This window comes from Triturus cristatus, chromosome 10 (genome assembly GCF_964204655.1).
Source record: "Triturus cristatus chromosome 10, aTriCri1.1, whole genome shotgun sequence".
NCBI lineage: Eukaryota > Metazoa > Chordata > Amphibia > Caudata > Salamandridae > Triturus > Triturus cristatus.
This window is the reverse complement of record NC_140593.1, coordinates 370,379,898-370,401,303: the sequence shown is the minus strand read 5'-3', so window position 1 is coordinate 370,401,303 and position 21,406 is coordinate 370,379,898. Positions and strand designations below refer to the sequence as shown.

Below are 21,406 nucleotides of genomic sequence, written 5' to 3'. Positions count from 1 at the left end.
TAATTAATTAGCTAGGAGCAACAATAAATTTTGATTGGCCCACTAGTTAATTATTTTAACTCACTTTAAACCACTCCACACCACAACACTTGCACAACACATAGTCTTGTTCAGTGCTCCTACGTAAATCCGCAAGTCGCAGCACGCCTCAGTCCGTAGAGGACTGAGAGGACCCCAATGATGAAGCATGTCACCGTGGGGAAACCCTGGTGAGTGAGGGGACTAAAGAAAGGAATTGCCCTTTCTTTCTTTTTCTTGGGTTTCTCGGGAAACAAGTGCTTTCCCTATACCCTTTTGGTTAGGTTCTCATAATCTGACGACTCAGATTATTTATTTAATTATACATACATTGGGAGGGTGAACCTAACCGTTAAAAACCTCTCTTTCCCCCCCTTTTTTTTTTTGATATACTTGATTACAGCTTACAGCTGAGGGATTTTGTACCTTGATCACAGAGTCTTAGTCTGACATCCAACATTGCACACCATACTCACATTTTTACCAACCATGGCTGAAGTGACGGGCCTTACTTACTCACAAGAAGAGGTAGACAGAATCATAGCGTCTATGCTACCTCTAGCAGGAACTAACACCAGAGATACATCCGAAGCAAGCCAATGCTGGGACGAATTGACCGAATTGAAGCGTGAACAGATAAAAACACTAATACATGGTATTATGATGACAGAGTACGTGAGAGCCAACATCGCGCCACGTGGGTTAATTGTTAGAAATGAACCCTTCATTTTTCAAAATGATAAACTATTCAAGAAAGACTGGTCTCTAATATCATGGCACTGCACCAGGGATTGGTTAGTGCTAATTATAAAAACAGCTACTCGTCTATCTGAGGAAATGAAAATAGGAATCCATGATCTTGAGATTCGTCTGAAGACCTATCAAACTACAGCGGAGCTAAAAAAACGATTGGAAGAACTCAACAAAAGCATGGCCGAATTTGAAATTGGTTTGAAAGACGCCAAGTACATAAAACTAAAAAAAGACCAAAAGAATTTCTCCCAAGAGAAAATGTACCCCTACACCAGGGACGACTATACTCCATCCAACCGCAACCCCGGTTACAACACGGACAGCGATGGCTCGGATACTGGCTCTGATTTTTCAGACCCTGGTGGTAATTACATCCCCACGAACCGAAACAGAAGATCAAGGGGAGGACGCCCTAGGAATAGAGGCGGAGCAAAGTTTGGCTGGTCCCCGTTCCAGAATGCCCCACACTATGGACCTCCACCCCCACAATTCTTCTATGGGCCCCCACATTTTCAACAGCCATATCCTCCACAACCTTACCCGTATTGGGAACCCCAGAATCAAGAATCTAATCAGCCTTTTTTAGGGAGAGGCAAAAATCCACCAAGAGGAAGAAACAGACGCGGCCAGCAAGTCCAATGGGCACAGCCACTGGAATCAGTGAGGAGTCACACACGGAGCATGGGCCCACCGAATCTGCCCTCTACAAGCAACAACCCAGTTTGATAGTCAACCTATCTAACCACTCTTTAACACCAATTCAAAAAAATGTGTTGGAGAAGGGTTTAGGGTTTGTACCCACAGCAACCTTGGATAAATTTAAACTGATCTGCGAATTGAAAGAATTTATACGCAGAATCAAGTTGGAAGTTTTTTTCAAAGACAAAGAACCAGACCTTACATCTAAGACGGACACAGGACTGCACAAAAAATCTAATTTCACACCTCCTCCCAATACCCTTCCTATTGAATTACTAGCATTCGAAAAAGCAGTAATTAAGGAGATTAGGGAATTGGACCCTAAATCCATAAGAGTCTTCCATAACACAAGTAAAATTGAACAAGAGGCGATTCACCAACTCTCCAAAGACGAAACTGTCACTATTAAACCAGCCGACAAGGGGGGAGCCATAGTCCTCCAAGAGACATCAGATTACCAAACTGAATGTCTCCGACTGCTGGACGACAGAAGAAACTACCTAGCTACACCAACCAACCCAACTGAACGGCTGAGGATTGAGATTGCGAACCTGGTTGAAGAATCCCTTGTCAATGACTGGATTAGTAGAAAAGAGGCGGAATTTCTGGAAAACAAGCAACCAGTCATCCCCTACTTTTACACTATCCCTAAGATACACAAGTCTATGGTGAAACCACCTGGCAGGCCCATAGTTTCAGGAATTGGTTCTATTCTAGAACCCCTGTCGAAATTCGCCGACGCTTTTTTGAGACCACTTGTCCAAGCGACCGACACGTATCTACAAGACACTAAAGCTGTTCTGTGTCTAATTCAAAATCTAGAATTCAATCCTACAACCAGCATCTTAATCAGCCTCGATGTGGAAAGCTTGTACACCAGTTTACCACACAAGGATACACTGGACATCCTTGAGGAAGTACTCTTCGAAAATGATTGGGCTTACCACACACCCAGACATGTGGTGTTGGAATGCTGTCGCCTAGCTCTAACAGAAAATTTCTTTCAATTCAATGATTCTTTGTTCAAACAAACCCACGGTACGAGCATGGGAAGCACCTTTGCGCCGAGCCTGGCTGGGCTCTACGTACACCATCTGGAACGACATAAGATCCTCCATAACAACAACCCACACATCAACAATATCAAGTTATGGAAGAGATACATCGACGATGTGTTCCTCATCTGGGAGGGTAACGAGACGGATTTTGAATCCTTTTTTCTCTGGCTTAACCAACAAGATCCATTTCTAAAGTTCACCTTCACCATGAGCAGATCAGATTTGGTCTTTCTTGACCTTAACATATCGGCGCGCGACGGCCGCCTGATCACGACTACACATTTTAAACCTACGGCAAGAAACTGCCTCTTGGTATATGAGAGTTTCCACCCGAGAAGTCTCAAAGATAATCTACCCTTCGGGCAATTCTTACGTCTAAGACGCAACTGCACCACGAGAGAGGACTACAAAAGGCAAGCTCAAGATTTATCCAAAAAATTGATGCAACGACATTACCCATCACATCTTGTGTCCAAAGCACAAAAACGAGCATCCAACAATAACCGTGATGCGCTTCTGGAACCTAAACCTGAAAAAACATCGGATAAGAATGTGAAACGACAAATCTGCATCACAACTTTCAACACCGCATCTGATCTGGTGACCAAGATCATCAAAAGACATTGGCGAATCCTCAACAGTGGGGGTCTTAATCTGCAACTACCTATGTTTAGCCATAAAAAAGCAAAAAACATCAAGAACTATTTGGTACATACCAGACCTAATTCAACAAGGACGGTTGGTCCAGTACGCCTACTACACCCACTCCCAGAGGGACATTACCCCTGTGCTAACTGCAGTGTATGTCACCTAACCACAGCAACTAAGACTGTCACCTGCAACAATGGCATGACGTGGAATCTGCGATCCTTTACGAATTGCAACACTACCGGGGTAGTATACCTCATTACATGCGTATGTAATCTTCACTACGTGGGAATGACCACAAGAAAAGTGAGCACGAGAATGGTCGAACACCGCAGCAACTTCAGATGCAAACATAATAACACCAAAATGACGACGCATTTCTTGGATAAACAACATACACCAAATGACTTCAGCTGGGTCATTCTCGAACATGTCAGTAACTATCCCAACAGGGAGAAGAATCTACACGAAAAAGAACAACGTTGGGTGTTTAAACTGCGTTCAGACGACCACGGCCTTAATGATGATATACCATGGGGCCATTTCACTACAAACTGAGTTATCTGTCAGCAACCTCTTGTTATCCAACCACTTTGTTTTTGGTACCCTAAATGTATCAGCCTAAAATATTATATTTGGCAATTCGAGCACGCCATTGCGTTTTATTGGGTCTAATAATACGAGTGATATAATTTTCTCGAGTTATTTTTCAAGTGGCCCTTACAAGCAAGATTACAACTGAAGTAACTATCTTTTCATTTCACCCATGAGAGGTGTATATGGTTTTGTGTCGAACCTAGCATGGAGGTTTGTTAAAAACCTAGCATGGAGTCACTAATGGGACTACTAGTTCCCCCAAACTATGGGCTTATACTCATTGATTTTCAAAGAATTAGTGTGGCACTGCTTGGTTACCTTTTCTTACACGTTCTTCCCTACCTAAGATGGCCGAACCTATTTTAGTTACGAGATTTGACACCCTAAGGCTCTTTAGCCTTCTCCGTTTTTTATGCACTGAACGGAGTAGATGAATTTAACACTTATGACATTGCCTATTATTAATTTCTCTTGATTTTGTACGTCTTAGTAACTTTGACAACTGGTACCTGCTCTAAGATGGCGGCGATCGAGGGGAACCACAACCAGCGAATTTTTCCTCTCCGTTTTCTTAGATACACACAGCGGATGGCTAATCCCTTGCGTTCCTGTTAACTACTAACTTCTTTTTCAATTACTCTTATCCCTCTATTTACGATATATGCCAGTATTAAGATGGCGGCTATGGAACACGACCGCAACCGGCGAGTCCCTTCTTCCTTTTCACACCCCCACCAGGTAGATATCTAGGCACCCGGCTCGCATCCAGTCAGTATGCGGTCGGCGAGGCAGTGTACCAGTAGGTGTTTTCCGGCGGGTGGCCTGACAAGTACAAGTGAGTAACCACGCAGCAGGGGGTTGCCTTTGCCCCTCGTAATCTTAATGGTTCTCCACTCTTACTCTCTTCATTCTGCGCTGGAATTCCTACCAGGACAGCGCTTGAAGTACTTTGTTACTTTATGGCTTGTACCTTTATCCTAGGTGTACGAGTGTCCAACCCCCCCTCAGTCGACCATGAGGCACAGTTTTGCCTTTTAAAATGTATGTATTTTCGTTATTTTGTTTGTCTTGTGTGTAATTTATGTTGTCAGACGCATATTTTTTGACTTTGTGTGTGCTATTAAATGTGCACTTCGTGCATTCACGATCACCTTTATTCACTATATAGCTAGACGCCAGCATGAATGATGTACTGTCGGGAGAACTATACAGTGGCACAATTATATTTTGTGAATAATGAGCATTGCGACACTGGTGCATAGTGTTTTCACCTTTTTTTATCCTAAGACAATAATGCATAATCTGCCTTTTCTCCCCTAATGTCTGTTTTCCATCCTACAGAATTCCATGAGACGTACATTACGTATGTATTTTGAATAACGCATGCTTAATTTGCACAGCGTTTTTCGTTTTTTTCACTTATTTTATGCACCAATTTAGGTCTTCTAGGAGTGGTATTCACACTGGGCTGGTCCCAGTGTAGTCCTGATGAAGAGCTTGGGAAGCTTGAAACTAGTCGACAACATATGCTAGGTACACTTACCCATTATAGTAGTTATCTCTAGCATATTACCCACTTTTTTAATTAATTAGCTAGGAGCAACAATAAATTTTGATTGGCCCACTAGTTAATTATTTTAACTCACTTTAAACCACTCCACACCACAACACTTGCACAACACATAGTCTTGTTCAGTGCTCCTACGTAAATCCGCAAGTCGCAGCACGCCTCAGTCCGTAGAGGACTGAGAGGACCCCAATGATGAAGCATGTCACCGTGGGGAAACCCTGGTGAGTGAGGGGACTAAAGAAAGGAATTGCCCTTTCTTTCTTTTTCTTGGGTTTCTCGGGAAACAAGTGCTTTCCCTATACCCTTTTGGTTAGGTTCTCATAATCTGACGACTCAGATTATTTATTTAATTAGCCTATGGCTTAAACATCAACCCTGCCAAGAGCCATTTGGCTGCACTAACAGTGAGATATTTAGGTTACCTATTGGGGGAAGGTGTCATACGCCCACAAAGTCAGAAATTAGCAGCAATATCCCAAATACCTTTTCCACAGACAGCAAAAGACCTCCGTGCCTTTTTAGGGTTACTGGGGTACTATCGTAGGTTTATTCCTCAATTCTCACAAATAGCAGCCCCTCTCACAGACCTATTGCAGAAGACAATAAACACAGACAGCAGACTCAGACACCCCTCCCCAGAGACGGTCCAAGTGTTTGAGAAATTAAAAGCGTCCCTCACCTCTGATACAGTACTAGCTAGTCCTGACTACACATTACCCTTTGTTCTACAAACAGACGCCTCCGATCACGGGTTGGGAGCCGTCCTATCACAGAGGAATAAACAGGGGGAGGAAAGACCTCTTTTGTACATTAGCCGGAAGCTGTTTCCTAGAGAACGTAATTACGCAGTCATTGAAAAAGAAGCCCTTGCAATCAAATGGGCCATTGACTCTTTGAAATACTATTTAGAAGGACGGGAATTTACCCTATATACAGATCATGCGCCCTTGGAATGGTTGGCCCGCAACAAAGGGACCAACGAAAGGGTATTGCGGTGGTTTTTAGCGTTACAGCCCTACAAATTCCAAACCAAACATCGAAAAGGTACAGAACAGATAAATGCGGACTTTCTTTCCCGGTATCCTCATGGGAACTCCCCCACTAGAAAGACAGTAAGGGAAAGGGGATGTCAGGAAGGACCGAGCGACTCTCCACCCTAGCCCGTATTCCGCAACCCTAAACATCCGCCTACCGGCACTAGGACCCAGAGTCCGGGGAACAGGCAAGCCATCCGGGGACAAATAAACAATCCCTTCCGTATACCGCCCCTACAGGAAGCGCTCACTCAGTTTCCAAGAGGAGGTGGGAGTGAACCCGGAAGTGATTACGAGAACGAGAAGAAAAGGGACCAATCAGGTAACAGACGGCGCGAAGAAGCCGGAGTAAGGAAGTACACAGAGGACGAGGCGACGAGAGAGGGAAACGTGGAGTACGAAGAAGACGGTGGAAACGAAGAAACTCCAGGCGAAGAGGACGAAGAAGACGAGAGGTGGTGTGAGGAGTGGTGGACACCTCAGGAGGAGGCTGGAGAGCGGCCGCAACTCGGGAGAAGAGTTGCGGCGGAGCCGGTGAGTGGTGCGGGACCGGGGAAGGGAGACGAGGTGGGTGGATAAAGAAAGGGGAGGTGGGTGGAACAGGGCTGGAAGGGAGAACGAGGGCACGCTTGAAACACCTAATTCTTGTGCACTGACCCCCCTTTGTGACATAGATTCACAGCGCTAACCCGACGACCAGAAAAGGAACTCGATAACCCCATGCATACTGAAGTTCCCTCCCCTCCATGTACTTAGAGTTCACAGTTGATTGCCCTCATAAATTGCACTTCCCCGCCTGAAAGACGCACCTAGTCACTCCTGGGTTTGGTGCAAAATCGGCATATATTAGGAAACTGACGGCTCCTTTTCCTTTTTATGCTCATGAGCCTCCGGGGGAACACCGCACCTAAAGAAGAGGAACCATACCGAGGGGGACCTAACGACCGAGACGCCCGGGCAGAACAAGAAGAGAAGCCAGAGGACACAGAGCACTTCTCCGTATCCCTAACCCCGTTAAGTGCAGCCTTGAATAAAACTCGGCCATTATCATCCTACATACAGCCTCCGCGTCTGTTTATCCGACCTGCCCTCCCACACTTACATAGTTGTCTGTGGTTACTATGAGTGCAGAGAATTTCTTGCTGAACTGATTTACCAATAGTAACACATTTTTTTCCCTCTATGCTGACATGCTGCTAAAAAGAACCATCGAATTGTGATTCTAGAGAAAGTCCAGATTTATGGGCTGGGCCCTTTCACTATTCAATAACTAATGTAGATTGTCCTCTTCATTGGATAATATTGCTTAAGTCAACTTTGTATTAAGTCAGTGTAATCAAAAGCACAAATGACTATTGAAAATATGCCTTGTATAGATGAATATTTGGAATGAATACCCACTTTCATCAGTTGTATTAACGTAGAAAAATACCTGTACATGCAAGCAAACTCTGTAACGGAAATTGCAAGCAACATTACCTGACTGCATAGGTCATCCTGTCTGGGCGCAGAGCTCTTAGGATAATCAACTTCTGAAGAGAAGTTTTGTTTTTCCATTCTTGTGGAAACCTTTCATTTTCAGGGTTCTCGGACTCCACAATTCTTTTCCATCGCTTTGCAGATCCTTCGATATCTCGATCCAAGCCACGGAATTCATCCATCATGGCAATGGCCTTCAAAGCACAGTATGTTAAGCATTAGTTTTTTTTGCATAATACCTTCAATAGCATATGTTTCTTTATGAAAAGAACAGCTTCATGCAAAGGGAATAACATGTGCTTTGCGGCAGATGGTTTGCAATTGCCTTTGTGAATGTTAAAAACCATAGCAGTTTCAGCCTCTCTAGCAACCCCTATTTGTCCCATCCTTCAGCAAACAGTGCTCACGTCTGAAAGAAAACACCTCACCAGGCCACAAAGTCAGTTTATAATCGAGGATCAATACTCCTGCAGTGTACCGAGGCAACCCATTAGAAACATGCTAAAGCATAACACTCAATACCGCATCAAAGTATACCCCACATTTCTGCAACATTCCAAACCAGGTACGCAATTCCTTATCACTAAGGACACTTCACCACGCATCAAAGGCCCAGCCACCAAAGAATAGCACACCATTCCACACAAACACACATCACAGTGGCCTACATAGTAAAATACCAGACCATGGTCCAGGAAACATACACTACACCTCACCATGTCATGCTATACAATACACAACCCCATTGCACAATATTAATCTATACCCACCACATCACATCATGGCAGATCAGTTATCCCCACACTTCAATGCACTGCGCAGTAGTGCCACAATCTGCCACTACATCACACTGTGCCACACTAGCTCGAACAACACTAATTCCCAAACAAGCAGTCATCTCCTTTCATCAGTTAAAGGGCCCGATGTACAGAAAAAGATTGCAGTATCAAACCCTGTGATTTGCAAAATCACAGGGTCTGAAATTACAAAAGAGTGTTTTGAACTGTACAAATCCTCTCTTATGAGGCATTTTTGTTTTTAAAGGGGGGGCTTTAGCAACTCTTAACCAATCGCAATTAGAAGGGGAATAAAGGGTACCTTCCCTTATTGTGATTAATAATGACATGTATCAAGGGTTTGTGATCTCAGTTCCAGTCACAAACCATCAACCAGATACCAACACCTCAAAAGGAGAGGTAGCTAATTATCAAAGTGGCGGATGCCTTTGTTGAATAGGATGGGCAGTGTAGTGGTAAACGATAAGGGAAAGAAAACCCACAAACGTGCATATTTGTGAGTTTTCACAAATCTTTCTAATAGTTGTTCTCATTCAATTTATGCACCCAAACCTAGGTTAAAAAAAGACAGAGCAAAATGCCCCCTCCGCCGCAAACTTATCCTGTCCCAAATTTTTGTCAGGCATAGGAAAAGGTACAGATTAAAAAACTAAATCTTACACTCACATTCAGCTGACACCTGTACGTATTACTGAAAATTGTCCTCCCTGTTGACAGGTTGCAGGAGGCATGTACATGTTAAACCACAATTAGTATAGAATTCAATCTTTAAAAATCTGCACATATATGGAAATATACACAAATTGTAAGCCAAGAGCCTAAGGGGCTTAATAAGAGTCTGGCGGTCCATGGACCACCAGACTTGCGGGGTAGGGTGATCAACCATCCGTAAATTTCACAGACTGCCCGTTATTTGGGCCTCTTGTTAGCTGTCCGTGAGGGTTTCTTCCACGGACGCCTTTTGTTCATAATTTCGGGCATTGGAGCGAACTGCCCCCTGCAAGCAGCCTGTGAGTTCTGTAACTCTCACTGCAGGGGCCAGCTTGCGCTCCTGCTGTGATCAATGGCCTGCAACAGCCACTCCCCGTCCTGGCACAGGCTGCTATCGGCACATTATCATTATGTATGTGGGCCTAATTATCACATACAGAATGATAATGGACCTCTCTGTGCAGTCACAGCCTGCCCTCTTTTCACTAGTAAGTTCACCCCACATGATGCCCTGTGCAACTCCAGCATGCAGCCAGTATTTGGTACTATTTTCTCCACACAAAAAATCAGAATCATTTAGAGGAGTCAATCTCTGACTGTAAGCCAGAGAGTGACCTCTCAAAACAATGTTCAATATTCACAGACAGTATTTGCCCTGCTTGCGTCTCATCTGTGAGATGGGAGAACCCAGTGCAGTAACCACATAAATAAATTATGATGATATGAAATGCCATAAAAATACCTGCACAGTTGCTCAAAACTCATTGCGCACCGCAATACTCATAATAAGGCCTTAAGAATCACAGATTTTGCACATTTGCGAGAAATTTGCCCCAGAGAGGGATTACATTTTTAAAGGACTGCAAAACTGACAAGATCCAGAGGTGCTGGCCATTCCACCATTTGAGCCAATTCTAAATAGTATACATTTTTTGTCAACAACCAGTACTCGTTATACCTACTGCACTATTTGCAATTTGTGAAGACAATGGGCTTAAGCATCGGAAACCAGAGCTAATGGTTCTTTATTTTTGCACTTACTCTATTTTTTTTTTTCGCTAAGGAGAATAAAGAAAGCAAACCAGCTGTAAGGCAAATCTCATAAAACTAATGATACGATTACATGTTTTTTTAGTACACTTAAAGTGTTCATAATGCAACGAACCCAATCAGGCATGCTGCAAAATCATATTCTGAAAGAAACAGCGATGTCATTTCGTAAACCTATTCTCAAAAAGTACCTTAACAGCACTCCAGGACTGAGTAGTTAAAAAGTCCACAGGGCTCTTGTAAGTAGATTCAACTGGGAATCGCAGCAGGAAATCCAATTCGTGTCGTTCTATTTCTTTATTCCTCAACAGAATCTTGACAGGGAAGAAAATTGAAAAAAGGTTATTAGCTTGACCACACAGTCGCTTTTGACATACGGCACTCGCCATTTAAAGTCGTTATTGAACAGACCTGGGGTGAAGTTGGCAAGTGCTAATAATTCTCGCCAATGCATTATATGAAATTCTATAGCTCAAATAAAAGACCTTAACATCTGCCAGCGATTTTAATGGTAGTAATGCAGATCTAATGCAGAAGTATTCATTGGGTTTAGCATTATGTGAATTAATAAAAGTTGCTCACGGCTTAAGAAACATTAAAGCTTTTAATCTATTTTGATAAAAAAAATATATTTCCCTAGATCCTGAATTTACCTTCAAAAGGGTTGGTGGCCCTGTATGGCACCAGCTACTGGGGACTTTTTTCAGACCCATTAAGGCAGAGATTTGTGAAGGCAGGTTTGGCTCGATTGCTCATGCTGGTTTTGTTTGTGCCCGGACCAATATATCATTAGCTGCAATGCTAATGCACTTAGTCCCGGGGGAATTGACTGCACACATTAGTGTATGCACCGCTTTGTGTTGCACAGATTACAGATCTTCTCAGTTGGTCCTCCACTGTGTCAATCAGAAGACAGTGAGCGTTGTTTAGTGGGAGCTATTGTGTATGCCGTACATTTGGCTGGTGAGCATTTTGTTGTATGGAAGATCAGGGTGTGGTGCATATCGTTTTCCAATATTGGTCTGCATAAAATACTCAAATTGTTGCAAGGTTTGGGATTTCCGAAGAGCAAAGGCTGTTGTGTGATAAATAAAGATGGAGAGATCAAACAGAATAAACTAATGGACATTTTCAACCGGTGAAGAATTATATAAAACATGCTGAGGCCGGTGGAATGTTTTTCTGACTGCAAAGATTTTATCAGCACAGGAGCGAATTTGCAGTGATATTTCTACCAGAATGTGGACCAAACTATGCGTGCATTCAGTTTAGTTCATAATTTAGTGCAGAGGGCAGTTAGTATATATTATATTGTTTTTGTTAAACTTTCCAGGGAGTGTGTAATCTAGAAAGGCCAGGTAGGAATGCGATTGGCTCTATTGTCTCACATGAAAGCACGGGGCCGTATCATGGATGGGCTTTCCTTGTTAGAGATGGGCGACCCATCAAATTATTAGGAGGAGCCCAGCCGAGATGAGCGTCTGGCCTGGCTCTATTATAAATATTTGTTGCATGATTTAGGTGCCCAATATTTTCATGGCTCACCAGCTGAGGCATGAAAATTTCCTCCACAGAAATCATGCAACAAGCATGTCATTTAGAATCATTTAGTCAGATCCACCCACCCTAACCCCCGCCCGTCCTGATGACAATACCATTAGCAAGCCAGTGGGTGTTCTATATGTGGCTGAGATTCTTATTATATATGGAGCAAGAATATAGCATATTTAATTAAATACATGAGGTTTTTATATAGCGCACCTTTTGTTAAACTCACATATTTGAAAGTGCTCTAATATCTGAAAAAAGAAAAAAGAGGCTCTGAGAAATAAAACATTTGCCTTGGATCACACAATTTGGTCAAGTTGGGATTGATTGATGGCTTTCTGGTTTCACAAACAGCTTAACCACTCCAAGAGTATCACTTATTCGCGCCCAGTTTGTGTTTAATACTTGGGGCATGAGGTTAGACCGTGGGTGGAACGCAGAAGCCACATGGAAAGCTTGGGGTGTTTTCTACTCGAGGACCCAAGACTTCGAGGTGAGCCAGAACCATGTATTGGACTCGAGATTACTAGTTTTAGCAGAACTTCTGCACCTAAAAAAAAAAAAGAGACATTGGCATTCTGCAATCCCTGCACCTATTATATGTTGCCTACTGTTAAAAAAAACACCATAAGTAATTACATTTGCCATATAAGCAAATTTTAATCCAATTTGTTGGCCAATGACCGGGGTTCCGGAGCTCTTTGTTCGGGTGGTTAAACAGCGTGCATGAATTGTTATATAGATAAACAACTAGCCAGAAAAGAGTGGAATAGACAGGACTATCACCTACTCTCTCTATAAGGTAACGTTAGGCACCAGGTATCAAAGCCAAGTCTTATTTTGTACCTCAGAACTAAACCAAACAAAATTGAAATTATTAACCGAAGTTTTAGGCTATAATAATTTCAGTCCCAACAAACCCCTATTCCAATCCCTATTTTTTTTTACATACCATATCATTTTTTCTTTTTAAACTTCAGAAACTGTTTATCACGTCTAGCTTTGTTAAGGTGCATACATTTCAGTTTTTACAAGGTCATGTTCTACCAGAATGTTTCACAGTGTTATTTATTTTGGCCACAATGACATGTCCAAGAGCTGAAGGCAGAGAGGCACAGTAATGGCGGGCGCCCACTAAAATCTTTGGTGCTGGCCGAGGGGAGAAGCACATGTGCGATGTGTCTGGTGGTGCACAGACAGCCCAAAAGAAGCCGGCCTAGTGGGGATCATCCAAGGACAGCAGCCACAGAGAACATGTGATGGTGGGGTCTTTAGATCTGATATACTCGACGAGTGGGTGACAATAAGATCAAATGCCATCAGGGCATACTTGCATTTTACAATTCAGCCCGAACAGAAAACCCAACCCAAAGAAGAAACCTGGAAATTTTAAGAGGATCTTATTTTTAACTTTTTACTGTTCTGATCATGTCTCCTTCCCTAAAGGCATTGCATGTTCCCCAGTAGCAAATGAAGACACACTCTCCTCCTATTACTCCGAGGTGAATCTGTAGTTGCTCCGCGGTCCTTTAGACAACATGTCTCATGCTTTTTCAATAAAATGTAAGACTGGCAGGCTTTCTGTTGGAAGCTGCAACTGAGGTTGGCTATCCGTCGTTACCATAATAGCTTGGGACATTATGACACATACACACACACTGCAAGTAGGCCATGACAAACCATTTCTCAAGTATGAAGAATTCATTAAAGAAGTGAAAGAAAGATGAAAGGAAGATCTGAGGAATCAGTGTGTGGTATAATATATTTTATCCTATGTCTATTTGTAAGGTGCATTATCACCGGCGAGGGTATCGTGTTGCTGGGCAGGTGTGTGTGCTTAGCCCTGCCCGTGGTAGATTGGTTATTTGAAAAGCCAGGCCTTCAGCTTCTTGTGGAATTCAAGAGGAGAGTAGGTGGCTCTGATGCGGAGTAGGAAAGCCCGTCCTCCTGAACTGGTTCTATGTGTGTGTGGAATGCATGCAAGTAGTAGTCCTATGGAGCGAAGGTGTCCAGGTGGTTGATGAATGGAGATGCGAATGTTCAGGTAGATGAGACCCGATTTGTGTAGTGCCTTGAATGTATGAGGAGTTTTAATTGAGCATGTTTGTGTTTCGGAAACCAGTGGAGTTTGCTGAGTTGTGGTGTGATGCGAGCTCTTTGTGGGAAGTTGAGAGAGAATTTGGCAGATGATACCCAGCTTTAGTTTTGTCATTATATTAGGTCACGAGAAACAGAGATGTTCACTGGCCAGAAAAAAAGTATAATTAGTGCTTTGAAATGAAGCAATCCAAGCTTATCATTGAGGCAAGGCAGAGCTGTGGAGACTCCACTGACAGTGGAAACAGACTGTGTCAATTGATCCTTGCAGTTTCAAATTCAGGCGTTTTTAGGAAGTGCTCCATTTAGGTCATGCACATTAGCTCCCTCAGAGAAAATTCTAATGAATTTTATAAGTACTACTTTCGGGCTGCTTTTATCAGAAGGTTGTAATTGTCAGAGAGTTCATCGCAATACATTTGTATATTAACTATATTATGGTTGCACTTTAAATCGGTATTAGATTTGTGTGCTTGCACAGTTATCTCTTTGTGTGTTGCTACGAATAGTGTCATGTACAATTAAATATTTATCAGCCAGGAAAATTGTATCAGTTAGGCCTTGTGCATGTAAATGGAGTAAGTATCAGAATTTCTTTTTTCTTTTTTTGCTCTGGCGGATTTTGGTATTTGTTATTATGTTCGAGCACTTGCACTTTTTGGTCATCCGTTATGCTGCTAGTTACTGTGTACTGTATACCAAAATGTAGAATTTTTTAATCCCTTTGTATTTTATCCTTAAGTCTTGTTGAATTAAATGTGTTATTCATACATATTTTTAGTATCCTCGTAAACGCACAGTCGAAGTCGTCTAAGAATCTAATGGTTTAACTCGCTTTGTCCAGCCCTTGTTATTTGAAAGGACTCAGAAATTGATTCTGCGCTCATATTGCACTTCTTTGTAACTCACATGCAATTATGCATTTTGTAATATTTTATGGAAACAGAATTTTTGATGCTTTGTGATTTTATTATCTTGTTTTAAATGTTGGTTGATTTGGTACATTGCATATATGTTTTTATGTGGAACTCTTCGGAGCTCCAAATCATAATAAAAATTGAATTGAATTGAGGAGTTTTAATTGAGCATGTTTGCGTATCGGAAACCAGTGGAGTTTGCTGAGTTGTGGTGTGATGTGAGCTCTTTGTGGGAAGTTGAGCTTGAGTTTGGCAGATGATACCCAGGTGTAGTTTTGGTCATAATATTAGGTCACGAGAGACAGAGATGTTCATTGGCCCAAAAAGAAAGTATAGTTGGTGCTTTGAAATGAAGCAATGCGAGCTTATCATTGAGGCAAGGCAGAGCTGTGGAGCCTCCACTGACAGTGGAAACAGACTGTGCCAATTGATCTTTGCAGTGTTACATTGAGGCGTTTTTAGGAAGTGCTCCATTTAGGTCATGCATATTAGTGTGACATGTCTTTTCTCAAGTTCCTAATGGCGAAAATAAAATATCAAAGTAAGGCAGCAAGAGTTAAAGTGAGATGTATAGTTGCAGATCTGATATTAAAGATATCTTTAAAATCATTGTGCCACTGAATGTACCTCCTTTATTCTCCATGCTACATACATGGAGTGGAATATGCTACTCTTTCTTAGGAGTGTAATCGAAATTTGCATATTTGCTTTTCCATAATTACGTGAAATTTTAGGAAAAATTACATGAAATTACGCATTATTATGCAAATGCAAGTCTGTCAGTTTAGTGCTTTATGTTAGACCAAAATGTGTACCTGCTTCAAAAATTGATGTGCGAAAAACAATTCCTGCCAGCAACAGCCGCACACTTTTTGCTTATTCGTATTGCTCCTGTTTAATTACAAAACATGGTGTCATTTTGGGAATTTAATGTAACAAGCATGATGCAAAATTCTCAACATTTTGAGAATTCCACTGGTGTAATTTAAAATTCACCCAGGCCTAGTTCATGTTATTAGGTTAATGTTCGCCATAATTCTCTTTTTGTGTGGAGTCTTCTATCCTTTTGTTCAAGTATTTGATATATTCCTATATGTGTAACAATAGAGCCCCAAACAATCCCTTGTTTACAATTTTTGGGTGTCATTTTGTAGAGATAACTACTAAAAGTAATCTCGAAAGTCTTATACTTCTGTACAACCTATGATGTGTGGTTAAATGCTTTGGGGCCTATTTCAAAACTGCATTTTTTATTACGTATAGTAGTACTACAATTTATTTATTTATTTATTTATTTTATGCAATTTTTAAAGCGCGCAAATACCCGTACGGGTGTCTCGGCGCTATCGTTACAGAACACACTTCTTGCGATGAGGGGGAATTAGGCAGAGAACAGCCATGTTTTAAGGCTCTTTCTGAACTTGAGCAGCGTAGGGGCCGTTTTGATGTGGAGTGGTAGTGTATTCCACAGCTTGGCAGTAGCGATAGTAAAACATTTATCTCCCCAGCTGGCCCTTCTTGTCCGTGGTACTTTCAACAAGTAGGCTGAGGACGATCGTAAGGTCCTAGGTTGTTCCACTGGGCAGAGGGCTTTTTTTAGGAACTGTGGTCCGGAGTTGTTCAGAGTTTTGTAGGCTATACACAGAGCCTTAAATTTGATTCGGCTCCTAATAGGGAGCCAATGTAGCTCTTTGATGTAAGGAGACGTGGAGGTGAATTTGGGGATGTGTAGAAGGGTTCTGGCCGCGGCGTTTTGCACCGTCTGGAGTTTATTGAGTACTCTTTCCTGAGCGTTCAGAAGAAGGGAGTTACAATAATCGGTTCTTGAGAACACTAAGGTGCTGATAAGTGTTTTGCCCGCGGACTGTGGTAAGTAAGGAAGTAGTTTTTTTATTTTTTTTAGGGTGTAGAAGGCAGATGATACCACAGCGTTGGCGTGATGGAGGAAAGTCAACTTATTGTCAAAAGTGACTCCCAAATTGCGGACCTTGACTACCGGTTGGGGGGGGGGACCCAACTGAGATGGCCACCACTGTGGGGACCATGCTGGCTGCAAGTTCCCGAATGTCATCACCTCCGTTTTATCAGAGTTTAGTTTGAGGCAATTTGATGACATCCAGGAGCTTATCGCCTTCATTCCCTCTTGGAAGTTGGCTGCGACAGATGTTCCATTATTGTGCACCGATAATACTAGTTGAGTATCGTCGGCGTACGTTGTAAGGGCAATTCCATACGATTTTATCACCCTCGCTAAGTCCGATACATAGATATTAAAAAGCGTCGGACTTAGCGAGGAGCCTTGTGGGACTCCGCATGGGAGGGAGAAGGTCTGGGAGGTGAAATTACCCATCTTGACTGTCTGAGGGCGATTGGCCAAGAATGAAGCAATAAGATCTTTGGCCTTGCCTCTTATTCCTAAAGCCGAGACACGGTCGATCAGAGTGACATGATCGACCGTGTCAAATGCAGCGGAAAGGTCCAGAAGTATTAGGACCGCCGCTCCACCTTTGTCCATCGTTGCTCTGATTTCATCTGCAGCTTTAAGCAGTGCTGTCTCCGTTCCGTGTCCCTGTCTGAAGCCAAACTGGGTGTCATCAAGTAGATCGTTGTCATTAATGAATTTCGAAAGCTGGATGTTCATTGTTTTTTCGAAAATCTTGGCTGGAAAGGGGAGACAGGCGATTGGTCTATAACTGGCGGGGAGAAGAGGGTCCAGAGTTGGCTTTTTTAGAAGAGGCTTAATAATAGCCTCCTTCCAGACCGATGGATAGATGCCTGTTGAAAACATGGCATTGCAGATAGTAGACAACACGGGAGAAATCGCTTCTGGGATGAGATTCAGGATAGCAGGGGGACATGGGTCGAGGGGGGATCCAGATTTGGTGCTGGCTACCAGATGTTGAATGTGTTCCTGATTGATGGTGTCGAAAGATGAAAAGATGGGAGGAGTATTGATGGGAAGTGCCACAGGGGAGGGGGAAGGGGAGGAATGGGAGAAGGTGAGGAAAATGGAACTAACCTTCTCCTCAAAGAAGCTGGCCAGAGCGTCCGATAGAGACTGAGAGCCTTCTAGGCGCGCGGCGGGGGGATTGGACAAAGTTGTAACCACCTGAAATAGTTCTCCTACCGAGTTTTTCGCCTGGTTGATTTGTGACGTATAGTAGCGACTTTTTTCAGAAACTATAAGTCTTTTGTAGATGGAAAGGGCGTTTTTATAGGTCATTTTGTCTGCAGGGCTATAGTGGCGGCGCCACTGCCTTTCAAGGTTCCTGCAATACTGTCTCTGAATCCGAAGGGGCTCTGTAAACCACTGAGCTGATGGTATTTTCCTGTTGCGGTGGGAAATTTTGATCGGGGCTAGTTTGTTACAGGCCGTGTTTAGGTTTGTCAAGTAATTAGAAGACGCTATAGTGGGGTCCTGTTCGTTGGGGATATGACCTTCCTGCATCATCTCTGTTAAATGAGCTAGATTGATGTTTTTCCAATCTCTGTAAGAAAATTGAGAGGAGGTTGTAGTAGGAGGTTTGGTAGGATTAATTTCAACAGAGAAACAGATCGCTGCATGGTCTGTCCAGATCAGGGGGATTACTTGGGTAACGGTTATAAAGGGACTGTTGGTGAATAGACCATCTAGTGTGTGGCCTGCTTGGTGCGTGGGAGATTTTATCAATTGCAGCAGGCCGGCAGCTGCTAAGTCTGTAGTTAGCTGCGTGGTATCGTGGTCGTTGAAGGCTTCTAAGTGAAAGTTAAAGTCACCTAGTATGGTGAAGTAAGGGGAGCCTGCAGCTGCTTCAATCATATTGCCTATGTTGGCTAGAAACTTGGATCTTGACCCAGGAGGGCGATAGATTAGCATGCCCTTAGACGATGACTTGGCCGAGAGGCCTAGTGTGAAAAAGAAAGCCTCGTATTCAGGACAATTAGATTGCGCCGTTGTGAGCTTAAACTCGTTTTTATAGATTATTGCTATGCCTCCACCTTTTTTATTTTTAGGCCTGTCTAGTCTGCATACATTGTAGTTGATAGGGGTGGCAGCTCTGAAGTCTGGGCCGGAGGCTTCATCCCCCCATGTCTCTGTAATGAATAAGAGATCCAGTTTATGCGTGTCAATCAAGTCGGCAATTTCTAGCTTGTGTTTGGGGAGGGATCTGGCATTTATTAGCGCTGCTTGAACCAGTAGTGGAACAGTTGTTGCGGGTTTAAGGGTTTCCTTTCTGCAAATAGGACATTGGTATGGGCCTAGGATGGGATTGGTATACCCTAGATGTGGTAGAGCATGAGGAAAATCAGCTAGGTACCTGAGGTCAAGTAGTTCGGCAGAGGTGTAGATGAGTCTCACCGAATTGGTAGCTGATCGTAGGACTGGAGCAGCAGGGGGGGTAGCCCTTGGCCCGTCCTCGGCGCGGACGAGCGCAGACGAGCTTGCCTTATGCGCGCCTTCGGCGCGCAATCGTCGCGCCCGCTGCGCTCGTCCGCTGCGCTTCCGGTGGGGACACATGCTTTATGGCAGAGAGGAGGATCCAGGGGAGGCGTGAGGGGGCGTGGCTACGGAGGTGGGCGTGGCCTAGCAACCGGCCAATCCCGCCGCTTCTGCAGGGAAGTTGAACCTACGTCAGCAAACACTCTGCTGAGTAGGAGGGGATTCAAATACGGCGCAAATTAAAACAATTCAGGTCAGTTTTTAACTCAAGTAGCTTAAAAAATGAGCTCTCAGTGCCCTGCTCCCGGCTGTGCCTCAAGAGCTGTGCATAGTGCAATCAGACGCGGCGCTCGTGCTCAGCGCGGGTTATGTCCGAGGGGGCGTGGCTACGGAGGTGGGCGTGGCCTAGCAACCGGCCAATCCCGCCGCTTCTGCAGGGAAGTTGAATCTACGTCAGCAAACACTCTGCTGAGTAGGAGGGGATTCAAATACGGCGCAAATTAAAACAATTCAGTACAGTTTTTAACTCAAGTAGCTTAAAAAATGAGCTCTCAGTGCCCTGCTCCCGGCTGTGCCTCAAGAGCTGTGCATAGTGCAATCAGACGCGGCGCTCGTGCTCAGCGCGGGTTATGTCAGAGGGGGCGTGGCTACGGAGGTGGGCGTGGCCTAGCAACCGGCCAATCCCGCCGCTTCTGCAGGGAAGTTGAACCTACGTCAGCAAACACTCTGCTGAGTAGGAGGGGATTCAAATACGGCGCAAATTAAAACAATTCAGTACAGTTTTTAACTCAAGTAGCTTAAAAAATGAGCTCTCAGTGCCCTGCTCCCGGCTGTGCCTCAAGAGCTGTGCATAGTGCAATCAGACGCGGCACTCGTGCTCAGCGCGGGTTATGTCCGAGGGGGCGTGGCTACGGAGGTGGGCGTGGCCTAGCAACCGGCCAATCCCGCCGCTTCTGCAGGGAAGTTGAACCTACGTCAGCAAACACTCTGCTGAGTAGGAGGGGATTCAAATACGGCGCAAATTAAAACAATTCAGTACAGTTTTTAACTCAAGTAGCTTAAAAAATGAGCTCTCAGTGCCCTGCTCCCGGCTGTGCCTCAAGAGCTGTGCATAGTGCAATCAGACGCGGCGCTCGTGCTCAGCGCGGGTTATGTCCGAGGGGGCGTGGCTACGGAGGTGGGCGTGGCCTAGCAACCGGCCAATCCCGCCGCTTCTGCAGGGAAGTTGAACCTACGTCAGCAAACACTCTGCTGAGTAGGAGGGGATTCAAATACGGCGCAAATTAAAACAATTCAGTACAGTTTTTAACTCAAGTAGCTTAAAAAATGAGCTCTCAGTGCCCTGCTCCCGGCTGTGCCTCAAGAGCTGTGCATAGTGCAATCAGACGCGGCGCTCGTGCTCAGCGCGGGTTATGTCCGAGGGGGCGTGGCTACGGAGGTGGGCGTGGCCTAGCAACCGGCCAATCCCGCCGCTTCTGCAGGGAAGTTGAACCTACGTCAGCAAACACTCTGCTGAGTAGGAGGGGATTCAAATACGGCGCAAATTAAAACAATTCAGTACAGTTTTTAACTCAAGTAGCTTAAAAAATGAGCTCTCAGTGCCCTGCTCCCGGCTGTGCCTCAAGAGCTGTGCATAGTGCAATCATAGTGCAATAGCACAACGTATTACAAAATTCTATTAATAAATCTAGTTGCAAAGATTACCCTTCTATCTCTACTATCTTTTTCTGTGTGGAGATCTCCGCCTTGAATGTGAAATCTCTGCATATGTAAGTATATGTTTTTATTAGTATACGTGGGAGGGGAAGAGGGGGTGGCTAAATAATGGGGAACACTTACTTTTAAAGGGAAGTGATTAATGGAAGCGTAAGGAAAGGTTGAGGGAGGATCTGGGAGGGGTTTAGGAAGATATGTGCACTGACCCACAAAAGAGTAAGCACATTCCTATTCACAGACTGCACTCCTTACATTACTACAGTGAAAAAGGACCTAAAATAGTTGTGGAGTACA

The 21,406-nt window shown here is 43.9% G+C and overlaps 1 protein-coding gene across 1 annotated transcript in view; it reads right to left on the bottom strand.

Moving 5' to 3' along the window:
- Nucleotides 1–21,406, bottom strand: part of DNAH11 (dynein axonemal heavy chain 11) — a 3,007,685-nt gene that overhangs the window by 534,516 nt on the left and 2,451,763 nt on the right. Inside the window, exons 70-71 of the mRNA XM_085631597.1 lie at nucleotides 10,606–10,728; nucleotides 7,857–8,050 (exon numbers count right to left, since the gene is read on the bottom strand). Coding sequence (XP_085487723.1) covers nucleotides 7,857–8,050; nucleotides 10,606–10,728 — 317 coding nt within the window. The remainder of the gene's footprint in view (nucleotides 1–7,856; nucleotides 8,051–10,605; nucleotides 10,729–21,406) is intronic.